At 55.1% G+C, this 13,670-nt stretch overlaps 2 protein-coding genes across 3 annotated transcripts; one reads left to right on the plus strand and one right to left on the minus strand.

The window, feature by feature from the left end:
* Positions 1–6,197: 6,197 nt before the first annotated feature.
* THBD (thrombomodulin) lies at positions 6,198–9,549 on the plus strand. Its single transcript, XM_032989200.2, has one exon. It carries the CDS (start codon positions 6,198–6,200, stop codon positions 7,854–7,856), a length of 1,659 nt encoding a protein of 552 aa, XP_032845091.2. The 3' UTR covers positions 7,857–9,549.
* Positions 9,550–10,535: 986 nt separating this feature from the next.
* SSTR4 (somatostatin receptor 4) lies at positions 10,536–12,725 on the minus strand. Of its 2 annotated transcripts, none has more exons than XM_042789846.1 (3): positions 12,583–12,725; positions 12,259–12,406; positions 10,536–11,965 (listed from the first exon to the last, which is right to left on the minus strand). In XM_042789846.1, exon 3 carries the CDS (start codon positions 11,915–11,917, stop codon positions 10,691–10,693), a length of 1,227 nt encoding a protein of 408 aa, XP_042645780.1. In that variant the 5' UTR covers positions 11,918–11,965; positions 12,259–12,406; positions 12,583–12,725; the 3' UTR covers positions 10,536–10,690. The 2 variants fall into 2 exon arrangements, with proteins under 2 accessions (XP_042645780.1, XP_042645779.1); XM_042789845.1 differs by having other exon boundaries at positions 12,259–12,409.
* Between the last annotated feature and the right edge of the window lie 945 nt (positions 12,726–13,670).

Genomic DNA, 13,670 nt, shown 5'->3' on the forward strand with positions numbered 1-13,670 from the left:
GCAGTGGTGGACAGTGCTAACAAGCCCTCTCTCAGTGCTCATCCCTCATGTAATCAGTCAGCAGGGTCTCAGCCTTTCATAGGCACAGCTGTCCTGAGCGAGGACTATTCACTTCATGTCTACATGAAGTCTACCAGAACACAAGGCCATGGGACGGGGACACTGGGATGATCTTGGTTGGATCCTAAGCCCATGATAAAGGCCTTAAACCCACAAGTAAGACCTCAAACCCACAGGCAGTCCCCCTGATTTCAGCGTAGCTCTGTATGAGGGCAGAGATCAGCTTCGCTGGCTCTGGTCACCAACAGAAATCATTCAAATTCAAATTTCAGGATTGCCAGTGGCTAGAGCTGCCTCCATGACATGCACCAGCAAAGCAAGGCCATCCTTAAAAGGGAAAAGCTCACAGAGATAGGGGAAAAATCCTCAATGACACAAAACCCCTGCTTGCATTGCCTGTGTCTGTAATGGCATTCATGTGGTGTTCTATCAGCCATTGACATTTTCCTTAAGTAGTGTTTAAAAACAAGAAAACCCTAAAGAATCCAACCAGGACGCTACATCTCACAGTGGATGTTTGGTGGCTTGGTGCATCAAGCTACAAAGAGTGTTCCCAGAGCTGTTCTGCCTGCCCCAGAATGGCCCATGGGAACAAGGCGCTGGCCATGCAAAATTTGCTGTCAGAACCCACGCGAGGAGCAGGGGGTCCCTGCCGAGTGCCAGGAGCCGCTAAGGGTAGGACAATGGTCATATTTTAGCAGGAACGTTGCTCCCAGCATGGCAAGAGACCTCCAGCCTGCTGTTACTTTTAATCCTATTTATTTTGGCCTGCTGAGGTTGGGGCACGTTGGATGGAGTTCCCCCTGCAAGAGCCTCACGGCTAACCTGATAAACCAAAGTGGAGGAGCACGATGTGGTAATTCAACCGCCCCCTCCCTGGGATATAATTGTTCCCCATTTCTAGGAAAGGTGCTGCAAGGAAACAGCCTCCACCAGAAGAATTTAGAGAAAAGGTACTGACTAACATTAAAATATAATCTACAAAGTACCACGTTCCTTCCTTCAAATCCCACAAAGAGTCAGTCATTGCAAAAACAAATGCTTTAAATGTCTGCTCATTTCCTCTTTTTATTATTTTTATCTTTTAAATATTTCTTGGCATTTAGCTCTCCCCAGACCTTTCAAGGCTGCTAAGTGAAGCTCACATCTCGCCGAGCAGATTTGAGCAATGCCAGTGACCACGCAATGGAGGGAAAGAGCCAGCCCACAGCAGAGGGTAGATCCTTCGGCTTTCCTAAGGGAAATCCTGGCCTCAGGTGCCTCAAACTGCTGGGTACGTGCACATTTTAGAGACATTGCAACTCTCAACAGAAAGTTCATGGAGAAGGGTAAGAGCCTAATGGCCCTAAATAAGCAAAATTTCCAATATTTTCCCTGCTGGGGTACTGTCAAGGTTTGTCTAGCATCTGCATCCCCTGTAAATTGGGCTACACGTGATCCATCACTTACAGAAAATACCAATTAATTCAGCTATGATGACTTGGACCAGGGCATGGGGGTACGATGGGGTAAAGGTACCAGGTGAAGAGGATATTAGGAGGAAAAGTCAGATTCTTGCCTTGCCAGATATCACAAACACCCTGTCTCGGGAGGCTATAATCCCTCTGGGAAATGGCACCGTCTGCTTTCCCTGGTTGTAGTCCAACAATTAACATAAAACTATGAGCCAGAGGGGAAAAAATAGTATCAGGCATGCTTGCGGGACCTAGCTCAGCCCTACCATTGCTCTCAAACCGTACTTTCTGCACCCAGACTGAAAATTGCAGCTGTAACAAACCATGGAGAAGCCAGAGAACCTATGGGGAAAACTTATTTTCCCAGTTTTAGCAAGAAGACTCACTGCCTGGTATGACCTCCTCAGTTCTGCCTTCTCCAAAGCCATGGCAAACAACACTCCCTCCTGGCAAACCCACCCTAGCTAGTGCTCTTAATATGCAGATAATTAAGCATCCTCAGTGCAGCTGTGCAGCAATACCCCCTTGAAGGTCCTTGCCTGGGTGCCTGGCTGGGCATTAAATCTTATTTTTGGATGGGTTTATTTGTCTGGTGCTTCCCAGCCTTGGGATATTTTTCTCTTTGCATCTGATCCAGCGCAGGGAAATCTGCTTTTTCTGCAAGGGATTCCTGCCCCAGACCTGCAGGACACCACAAAATCCCAAGCAGGTCACCCTAACCTGGGAGAAGAGACCCCTGGGCTGTTTGAATCCCCAAGTGAGATCGCATGCAGGTCATGCCTAGATGGGAAAGCACGTATATGCTACTTAATGGTCTGCTTTTGGAGTTTTTTATAATCTTGACATCATAATTTAAAATTATATTATTCTGTTTTAATACATTAATTATATTAATTATGTCATATATTTATTACAGTACATTACATTCTATTACATTACATTCTATCACATAATTGTCAGCATTCTGACACAAGAAACCTCATTTCCAAAATTCAATGAAAAATCTGTGACCCCTACCCCCGTAACTTCAGGTCAAAAGGACAATTTGAAATACCCACTATCAGTGTTCCTCTGGCTGAAGGGTGACAGTGACATTTCAGATGAGTCAGACTCCGGTGAAGTGATAGGTCTCCCTTTGGTTATCCAAGCAGGCAGCTGGGAAAGTCTCGCAATAACTTTGCATTGCGGAGGAGCATGAATAATCAACTTTTATAAAGGAAAAGCAGTATGTCAGCAGGAAGGGCATTTCTGTATCTGTGAGTCAGCCTGTCAGGGCCACATCAGCCAACGCCTGTCATGCTTTGAGGCAACAGAGGCAAAAGATCATCGGAATAAAAAAAGAGTTATTAAAACATGATTAATCTCCTTTCTCCTGCCGTGAAAATCTTTCCCTTCTACTGGCATGATCAATCCTGCAAACTGTTGGTGGGGCAAGGAGGTTGGTGTGATGATCTGGGAAATCATTGTTTTGGGAGTACTCCATGTTTTCCTGGAAATATTTGAGATATTTCTCATCATGCAGCCTTGAAAAGGAAATTTTTATCTGTTTTTATAATTAATTTTTTAAAAAGAACAGAAATCTATTGGGTTTTTTTTTCTTTTCCACCCATTACATTGTCTTCTTTCTTTTCCTGTTGTTTGCCCTGACCTTTCCACCCCTTATTTTGCTGTTTTGCTTCTAAAAACAGAAAAAATAAAAATAAAAATAACCAGAAGAGGAAAAAAAAAAAACAAAAACAAAAAACCAAACCAAATGAAAACTGGGGAAACAACAGGTTTTACTAAAGCCAAGAAAGGGCAGCATAACCAAACCCTCCAGGAAACTTCTGGGAATGATCCTATTTGCACATTTTGGGGTGATGAAGAGCAGCTGTGCTCTTCTTGGGTGAATTATTTTATGCAGGCAGTGAGCGACCCTGGCCAGAGGCCACTGCAAGCTCACCCATAAATACACAAATTTGTGAGAGCAGTGGCAGATCAGACCTACAGGCCATGTGTCACCTAGGAGGGGATGAGGGCTTTGGGCTGAGATTAGGGAACTCTGGCCTAGACCCAGGCCTTACCACGGGCTTCACTGACAGAGAAAACAAACAAACTGGCCCCGTGCCGCACACCAGCCTGCCTTTCTCCTTGGGGTACAGCTGGTGAAATTAAAACCCACAGACATTGATTTTCCGTGCAGGTGATAGAGCTGAAATTTCCGAGGGGATAATGTGATGGATCTGAACGCTCTGTAGGCCAAGATCTGAGCTCTCCATCCCTCCTCCTGCAGCCTGAGCAGAAAATGGCTTTTCCTTGCTATTCCCCTTCCCAGAGAAGTGAGGGATGAAGGTGCAACAGAGGCCAAAGGCAGGCAGCAGGAAAGGCTTTGGATAAAGAGCATGAGCTCCTCTGCTCCTGTTTCCATCAGGCTAGCTCTGCAGCTACCAAACAACACAACTTTTTGGGGGGCGTTTAGTTTATTACAATTATCATCATCATCATAATCATTATCAATTTTTCTATTATTATTACTACTACTACTGTTTATTATTATTACAACTGATTATTATTCCTACTAATTATTATTACTCTTTTCCCTATCTTTCCTTCTCCCCACAGCCTTGCATGAGCTGCATGAATCCCACAGGGCTGGAAGAGGACAAGACAAACCGTAAGAGTTTAATAAAGTGACCTCCTTGCAATGAGTGAAGCAAGGAAATACAGATTTGCTTTTCCACAGGGGATCCCAAGGGCTAATTGCAGTGCCTGAGTCTTCTGGTAAAAACACCGCTCTCAAAATTGGAAAAAAAAAAAAAAAAAAAAAAAAAAAAAAAGGGTCAAATACCCTTTCCTTTGAGTGGTGAAGCTTTGGATGTTTGCTTTTCATTTTTATTTTGCTCTTGGCTATGTTCTGACAGCAGAGGCGGATCCTGAAAAGATAAAACCATGAAAAGGGGACAGCTGCTCAGAAAACACCAGCAGAGGCTCCTGTGAAGAAGGGGACCTGGCACCCCGGGGGCAAGTCGTCCCCCCCGCCCCAGCCAGGCAGGAGCACCGGGGATGGGGCCCCTCTGCCGGGGCTCAGCCCCAGCTCTCCAGCACCGTTGGAGCCAGGATGGTGCCCCCTCTCCATGCTGATTTTCTCTAATTTCAACGAGGTCATGCCAGCCCTGTTTCTACACACAACTGGGAGCTTATTTGCAAAGCCCTGGGGGAAATGCCACTTTTTTTTTTTTTTCCTTCTGCTGTACCATCTTACCTCAAATCCTCTGGGACTGCTTTGCTGGGCTTGCAAACTGTAAGGCACCTAGAGGTGGTGGATCATCACTGTTTCTACCGCATCCTTCAAGAGCAGGGAAGGGCTCTCCCAAGTCCCTCATTGCTATCCCAAAAACCAGGGCCACCTCAGAATTTCCTTCCTCTTTGAAAAATCCACTTTTTTTTTTTTTTTTTTTTTTTTCTTTCTTTAACGTCTGCCTTTGCCCTGGAACAACTGACCCTTGTCTTTACTCCAGCACATCCTTCATGTCCAGATGAGCTCTGGGAGCTGCCATCACTCCAGAGCAGCAACGGGCACTTCTCCCCAGCAATGGGGGTGCCTGCTGCAGCCCCCCCAGCCACATGCCACCTTCTGCCAGTGGTAGACGTCACCCTGAGGCCATGCCCCCATCTCTTGGGAACTCTGCGTGGCCCCTGGAGAGGAGCAAGTGATGGGAAGAGGCCAAGGGGTGGGCAAGCAGGGCCACCCACCCTGTAGCCCCTCATCCCACCTGCCTTGAAGGTTTGAGGGTGGTGCTGCGTGGTCCGCAGCTGGGCAGCAGCCCCCCCCGGGAAAGCGCTGCTGTGAAATCCAGGTGCCGAAGCACGGCGAGGCGGGGGATGAGCCGTGGTGCTTAGGTTGGAAGGGGGTGGCAGGCCACGCATCGGGCCCTGACGGGGCATCCCGAGTGGGAGGGACAGCTTATGGTGTCGCTGCCAGCGCTGTCTCACCTCAGCTTGGGGGGGCTAGGTCGGCTTTGGCTGCTGTAAAGCCGGGGCCGGACCAAGCCTTACTTCCACCCGCCTGCCCTCCTGAGCTGCCCCCAGCAAGTCGCTGTCCCCCCAGAGCTCGCTCCCCCTTTTGCACAAGGAGAAAACATCTTTTTCCCGGCTCTGCCCAGCCTCCCCCAAGCCCACGGCCCCACGCTGCCGCAGGCGCCCAACACCTCAGCCCGTTGCCGGAGCATCCCGCGGGGGTACCCGGGGCAGCTCTCAGCTCCCCCCGCTTTCCAGCCCCGCTCCTCCCAGCCCGGCAGCGGCGAGGGGGGAGCATCCCCGGGCCGGGCGGTCCCTGCACCCCCCCCCGCCACCTCCTCCCCGAGCTCGGCGGGGAGGAGCCGGCAGAAGGCGGCGGCGAAGAAGCGGAGGTGGAAGGGGAGGCGGGGGGGGGGGGGGAGGGAAGGGGCTGGACGGCTGTCCCGGCAGAGCAGCCCCCGCCCCGCCGCCGGGATTTACCGGGGGGCCGCCCCCGCCGAAATCAGCGGCGGCGGCGGCGGCCCGTCCCTGGAGGCGCTTCCTTCCTGCGGCGGGGCGGAGGGGGGGGGGGGGGGGGGGAAGGCGGAGGTTGGGGGGGGTGGGGGTGGCCGGAGCGCCTATAAATCGGGAAGACGACGGCGATATGCTAGAGATTTGCCGCGCCGGCCGGCTTCTCCGCCGGCTGCCATGCGGCGGGTCCCGCTGCTGCCGCTGCTGCTGGCCGGGCTGGGGCTGGGGCTGGGGGGGGAACCGGAGCCGGCCGCCCCCTCGGGCGCACAGTGCCTGGAGGACGACTGCTTCAGCATATTTTGGGCAAGTCAACCCTTCGCGGAGGCCAGCGCGGCCTGCAACCGGGGCGGCGGGCACCTCATGACCGTCCGGTCCACCGTGGCGGAGGACGCTATCGCCGTTTTGGTGCAGAACCGTAGCGGGCAGCTCTGGCTTGGGTTACATCTCTCGCCTCTTTGTACCGAACCGGCCCAACGCCTCCGCGGTTTCCAGTGGGTGACGGGCGACCGCCGCACTGATTATTCCAACTGGGCGTCGTCGGGGCAGCGGTGCGGGCAGCGCTGCGTGACTGTGTCGCGGGAGCTGCGGTGGGAAGAGCAGCGTTGCGAGGAGCCGGCTGACGGTTTCCTCTGCGAGTACAACTACGCGGGCAGCTGCCCTCGCCTGCCTCCCGCCGAGGGGTTGTCGGTCACCTACACCACCCCCTTCGGCGCCCGTGGCACGGATTTTCTGGCCTTGCCGCCCCACAGCACCGCCGGCATCCCGGCCATGGGGCTGGAGCTGCACTGCAACGAGGAAGGAGAAAGCGGGGGGCTGCGCTGGGGTCACGCCACCCCGGGAGCTTGGCCCTGCCGCTTGGCCAACGGGGGCTGCGAGGGGACGTGCGGCGAGGAGGGAGGCCGGCCGCGCTGCTCCTGCCCCGACGGCAAGGTGCTGGGCGCCGACGGCCGCGGCTGCAGCTCGCCCTGCGCCGGCGCACCCTGCCAGCATCACTGCGTCGTCATCGGCACCACCTTCCTCTGCATGTGCGAGTCGGGCTACCGGCTGGCCGCCGACGGCAGCAGCTGCGAGGATGACGACGACTGCGCCGTGCTGCCCAGGGTGTGCGAGCAAGTCTGCGTCAACACCGAGGGCGGCTTCGAGTGCCACTGCCACCGTGGCTACAAGATGGTGGAAGGGCGCTGCCGGCCCGTCTCCCGCTGCTACGAGGCGCTCTGCGAGCAGCAGTGCGAGGAGGTGCCCGACGGGTACCGCTGCAGTTGCTTCCCCGGCTACGCCGTGGACCCGCAGGCGCCCACCCGCTGCTTGCTGCACTGCAACCGCAGCCAGTGTCCTGCCGAGTGCGACCCGCACACCCTGTCCTGCGAGTGCCCCGACGGCTTCTTGCTGGATGGCGATGAGGCCAGCGGGCAGGTCTGCGTGGACATCGACGAGTGCGACATGAACTTCTGCCAGCACAACTGCACCAACCACCCCGGCGGCTACGAGTGCCACTGCCAAGCTGGCTACCAGGTCTTCAGAGAGAACCACTGCATCAAAATCTCAGAGGAGGACGAGGAGGGAGCGTTCTCAGGGGATTTCAGGCCTGATCCCCTGACACCCATCCCCAGCCGGACCCCGCCGAAGGCAAAGCACCTCCACCCCGGCGCTCTGGTGGGCATCGCCATGGGCGTCCTCTCCACAGCCCTGGCTCTTCTGGCATTGGGGTACCACCTGGCGAAGAAGCACTGCAGGCCCCCCAGCACCATGGATTACAAGTACAGTGGCCCCCACGAAAAGGAGATGGGACTTCAGCCGGTCACCTCGGCGTCTGCCACCTCCAGCCAGAAACTATAGGGAGACTGGGCAGGACGGAGAGAGGGAGATGGACGAAACTGGGTAACATTTATTCTCCCCCCGCTCCCTGTAATTTTTTAATGATAATTTGGGAAAAGCTGTGATCACCTCCATTTCCAAAAATACTCACTGCTTTCCAATACTCGCGGCAGAGAGCGGGGAAGGTGGAAGGCACCGAGTGCTGCTCCGTTTCTTCTCCCTTCGTTCGGCTTTTCTTCTCCCCCAGCCAGCGGTTGCAGGGGTGTGGGGGGGCTTGAAAGAAAAAACGCCTGTGTGTTTAAACTGACTGTTTAAATCCGCATCGACAAGGGGACAAGAGCACCCCTGCCATGGCTGGCCAAGTCCTTGCGGACCGTGGAAGATCGCCTGGCCCCAAATCCCCTCCCCGGCCGGGAAACATGCCGCTGGGCTGGAGATGACAGTTCTCCCCAGGGTAGCGAGGAGCTGGGATGCTTCTGCCTTTGCCTGGGTTGGGTTTAGGTTTTTTTTTAAACTGGTGGGTGATGGAGAAGGAGCAACAATCTTGGCCTCAGCACTTTGCTTCACTCCTCTGCTCTCCTCTGCCTCATCAGCAGAAATCTGGTTTTGTTCCTCCCCCCAACCCATCTTTTGCCTCTCACCTCTGGCAGCTGCGCACTTTTCACCTTAAATCACTAGTGACAGTGGAGACCCTGCTGAGTGTCACTGCATGAGGGCTAAAATGCCTGATTGCTATTCCCTTTTACAGTTCTGGGGCTTTTTTGAGGGGGGTGCAGAGGTTAGATGGGGATACTGGGAATGCCATGGTAATTTTTTCCATGGTAGGAAAGGTTGGTTGCAGTGCCGGGGAGCCTCGTATTCCCCACACAATTTCTTCTGTGATTTTCTGCTGTTGTTGAGTTTAACTGTTTGGTTGTGGGTTTGTTTTTTTTTTTTTAATTAAAACAAACAAACAAACAAACAAAAACACTTAACTGACCCCTCTTTTCCACAGGGTGTTTTTTTCCTGGTTTTCCTTTAGTCTTTTCCAAGGCTGAGTCTAACCCATGTTAAAGCTCATGGCAAAACTTTCCTGGGAGGCAGGATCTGGCCCACTACTTGCTTCCCGGCCACGGATTAGCGGGGCAGGGGGGGAAACTGGAAAAATATTTTATGCGTTTTTCCAGCTCCATCGTTCGGCGAGGAGAGGAGGGGCAGCTCTGCAAAGCCAGCATGGTGCGGGGCAGAGCTGGTGGGACGGGGGGCAGCGGGGGTCCTGTTCCGGCAGCCAGGGTGGGGTGAAGCCGGCAGAATGGGTGCTGACAGCTTTATGCCAGTGAAATATCAGCCAGCAGCAGCTCTTGGCTTTCCCGCGGGAAGTTTTGCAGGCCTGGGGTCAGAACTTGGGAGGGATGGATGCTGCAGAGGGGCTGTGGAGCCTGGGGGGGGTTGTGTCCCCCCAGATCCAGCCCCCCTTTATATGCTAAGTGAGCTTGCTCTCACACCGTGTTTCCCCCTCCCCATATGATAAAGCTACGTTGCAGCAAGGAAAATAAAAAAGATACACGTTGCATGAGCCGTAGCTTTCCTAATGTAAATGGTTCCACCCACTGTTTTATACACATTTGTAAATACTTATTTATTTATTGGAAATATACCCTACGCAATGCACAATCACATGGTGATTTTGTGTGTAGACCAATAAAGCTTTTACAGTCTGGTTTATAGAAAGCCACTAATGACGTATTCTTTCTCCCCTTCCCTAAAATGACTCTTCCTCCTCACTGAGCACCGGCCTGTCTCACAGCCAGAGCTCCAGAAGTCACAAACTCCGCTGGAGCAAAAAAAAAATAATAAAAAAAAGTAAAGGAGCTGTGGGATCTCTGCGGAGCATCAGGATGAAAATGCTGTCCCGCCGGTTATTTCACCAGCATGATTAAAATAGAAGGAATGAGCCATAAATAATGGAGAACGAGAATAACATTAAAAGGACAAAGTTAAAACCAAAGAAGCTGGAAATGGCTAATTTAACGCTACCTCCGCGCTGCCAAGCTGGTACAGCCCCAGGGCTACTCCTCAGCTGAAGTTTCTGTTGGTATGTGCTTCGAGTACCACTAAAGGTGATGTTTACCTGTGGCAAAAGAGAGCAGGATTTGGTTCTCCTGGATTTTCTTGTGGAAAATGCAATTTTGGTCCTGCGTGTGCTGAAAATCCCTTTGCCTGGGAATTTGGGGGCGGTGGGGGGGGAGGTTTTTTGGTGGAACTTAAGTTTTTTTCCTTTCCCCTTTAGCTGAAGGAAGGTTTGGGACTCCCTGGCACCTGCCAAGTCTCAGTTTGTGTAATTTCAAGGTCTGATTTCAGTTGCCCAGAAACCCCTTATTTTTTTATTTTTTAAGTTTTTTTTCCCGCATAAGGGGAACCCAAAGGGGTCAAATCCATCCTGTGCTCTCAACACCCTGTGGAGCTGATTCCAGAGTCAGGTCCAGTCCTATGCCCTTGCTCTGCTGTAGGCATAGTGGGGGCTGATGAGCTTTGGGACTTTTCTCCATCTTTCAGAGCATGTTTTGGGAAGGAACGGGAAAGTTTGTATTTTATTATTCTGGAGGGGCACCTCCCTGTGGCTGCTCACTGTTCGCTAACGCATTTTGAAATCCTCATTGTACCCAATCCCAGCGGAGGCTCCTCGCTGCCAAAGGGAATGGCAATAATTACTCAGTGTCATTAACTGTATCACAGGCCAGTCTTATGGCTTTTTATTTTGTCGAACTGCATGGCACACGTGAGGACCGACGCTGAGTTTGTCCCCTCTCCAGCCGGGGCCCCCCCCTTTGGCAGAGACGCCCGTTGCGGGGGGGCGGCGAAGCGTGGGGGGCACCCTAGAAGGTGGTGGTCTTTGCGAGGAGGGGTCCCGGCTTGCAGCAGGGCTGGGGGTGCACAGGCTCCTGCTGGCAGGGCAGGGGTGGGCACATACAGCCCTTGCCCTTGTCGTCCCCGCGGGGAGCGGCGCAGTAGTCAAGAGGGTCTTCCTCCTCCTCCTCCTCGGTGGCCCCCTCCCCGGCGTGGCAGCAGCAGAGGCTGGCGTCGAGGCAGCGGCGCAGCACACCGTGGAAGGAGTGCCGGAAATTTTCGGAGAGGAAACCATAGAGGATGGGGTTGGCGCAGCTGTTGGAGTAGCTGAGGATGAGGGAGGCGTTGTTGACGGTGGCATCCAGGCGGCCGGGCAGCAGGAGGTTGACCAGCTGCACCACGTAGAAGGGCATCCAGCAGACCACAAACATGGCCACCACCATCAGCACCAGGCGTGTCAGCTTGCCCTCGGAGCGCCGGCGCTGCTGCCAGCCCACCCGCTGCGCCACCGCCCGCATCTTGCCCACGATCAGCAGGTAGCACAGCCCCATGGCCAACACCGGCAGCAAGAAGCCCAACAAGGTGGTGTAGACCACGAAAGCGGCTGACCAAGCTGGGCTTGGCCACAGGAGGTTGCAGGCCACCGCTTGGCCATCGCGGGTGGTTGCCGTGCCGGCGAAGATGGGGATGGGCGAAGCCACCAGGAGGGAGAGGAGCCACACGCCCCCGTTGACCATCTTGGCCACCCGAGGACGGCGGTAGGTGGCTGCCCGCAGCGGGTGCACCACTGCGATGTAGCGGTCCAGGCTGAGGACGGTCAAGCAGAAGACACTGGTGAACATGTTGAGCCCGTCAACACCCAGCACGGTGCGGCACAGGGCCCGGCCGAAGGGCCAGTGGTGCAGGGCGGCTGACGTGGCCACAAAGGGGATGCTGAGCATGAAGAGTTCGTCGGCGATGGCCAGGTTGAGCAGGTAGATGTTGGTGGCCGTCTTCATCTTGGCGTAGCGCAGGATGACGAAGATCACCAGGGAGTTGCCCAGCAGCCCCAGCAGGCACACCAAGGCGTAGATGCACTGGATCACCACCATGCCCGCAATCTCGCCCCACTCCGCCTGCCCCTGCTGCCAGCCAGCCTCCCCTGTGGCCGTGCTGGTGTTGGGGGGCACCTCGGAGGCGGCCCAGCTTGATACGGTCCAGAGGGGCACACTGGGCACCTGGGCCCCCGCCGGGAGCTGCTCGGCGTCGGCGCTCATGCTGGGAGGTGGTCCATGGAGAGGACAGTGCTGGGGACGGGGGCCAGCCTGCAGGCAGGGAGAGAAGGGAATGAGAGCTCCGGCTGTGGTCCCCCCGTTCCCTCCAATCACCCCCCCCTCCCCATCCCTGCCCGGGGAACCTTCGCATTGCTCCTCAGGGCAGCAGCATCACTCCCCAGGCCGGAGCATCCCCGGACATTTGGGGTCTTAGGGGATGCAGGTGCGGGGGATGCAAAGCCTGGGAGCCGATGCCCCCATCCGCCCTAACGAATCTCTACAAATATCTCATTAACCCCCGCGGGGAAAGCAAACAAGGAGAAACCGAACTGGGGATCTTTTACCTCTCAGTCCTCTGGGGCTTGAAAGAGCATTCCCCGTCCCTCCTGGGGGGCAGCAGCAGGCGCTGGGTGGGATCCGGTGGGATCTGCAGGCTGGTGGCAATGCAAAGTCCTACTTGGCCTGAATCAGATGACCCAGAAGCATCCAGACCTTCTAAAAAGAAAGACAGACCCCGCTTTGCCGGGTGGGAATACCGGCTCTTCTCCCTCCCCCCTCCCCTCCCCTCCCCCCTATGCCAGGAAAATCAGCCTTCCCATTAAATAAATAACAAGAACCCAAGTTCCTGATTTACGCTCTCCGCTATGGAAACAAAGCAGCAGACGTACCCTTGGCCCTTCCCGCTTAGGGGTGGGGGCTCCTGCTTGCTGGGGCCCCGCCGAGGGACCCCTCCATCCTGCGGGGCTGTGCCGGTGCTGAGCCCTCCCGCCGCCCCGGCCGGCAGCACTGCGGCGGGCGGGATGCTGCAGTCCGGCCCCCCCGCCCCGCACCCCCGCAGCCCCCCCGCCTCCCTCCCCACGCCCCCCGCCTTCGCATCCCTCCCCCCCCCCCCCCCCAAACACCCCCGTGTCCCCCGGGGGGCTGGCGGGGTGTCCCACCCCGGGCAAGGCAGGAGATGGAGGCAGGTTGCCCTGGCGACTGTCGGCAGCCCGCCCCCCCCCCCCCCCGCCCCCCCCCCCGCGCTCGCTCCCGCATCCCTTTCGCGCATCCCCGCTTTCCCCCACACCCCCGGCCAGCCCTTCCCCGCCAAGCCGCTCCAAGGCGGGGGGATGCAGGTGGGGACCCTCGGCTGGCTGGGGGGCCCCCCCGGCCCTCCCTTTCTTTGGCAGGAGAGGAGCATCCCGCAGCACCGGGGCTCCAAAACCTGGAGACTGGGAGGTGGTGGGGTAAGCACCAGCCCAAGCCTGGCCCAAAAACCAGTTATGTACCGGGAATCCCACCCTAAATTGAAGCCTACACTGAATTCAGTTTTGTGGTGCGACAAGTAAAAAGGGACAGAGATTGCTTTTTTTTTTTTTTTTTTAAGCAACTGTTGTGCTTGGCTGTTTGGGGTTTTTCAATTTATTTATGTTGTTTGGTTGGGTTTTTTTTTTGTTTTGTTTTGGTTTTTTTTTTTTTTTTTTTTGGCAGTGAGAGGGATCAAAGACATCTTTGTGCCAAGAAATTACCATCAGCGGCTCAGCTCAGGTCTGGGGCAGAGAGGACCACTTGTCTGTGGGGCTGGGGACTTTCCAATGGTGCAACTCTAATCCCATCCTCCCAGTCCAGGCCATCAAGTGATGCAGCAAAGGACCTTTTTTCTCACTCGTCCACGCCTCATACTCCCAAGTCATGGTGTTGGGTGAGCGGCTGTGGGTCACGGAGATTTTGGGAAGCCAGAGTGGAGCCTTGAGCTGACAGTGACCTGGCTGTCTGA

Source organism: Tyto alba, unplaced genomic scaffold (assembly GCF_018691265.1).
Source record: "Tyto alba isolate M040663 unplaced genomic scaffold, T.alba_DEE_v4.0 Super-Scaffold_16, whole genome shotgun sequence".
NCBI classification, from domain to species: domain Eukaryota; kingdom Metazoa; phylum Chordata; class Aves; order Strigiformes; family Tytonidae; genus Tyto; species Tyto alba.

Coding starts and splice junctions, on each gene's coding strand:
- THBD (XM_032989200.2), top strand. CDS start 6,198: ATGCGGCGGGTCCCGCTGCTGCCGCTGCTGCTGGCCGGGCTGGGGCTG.
- SSTR4 (XM_042789846.1), bottom strand. CDS start 11,917: ATGAGCGCCGACGCCGAGCAGCTCCCGGCGGGGGCCCAGGTGCCCAGT.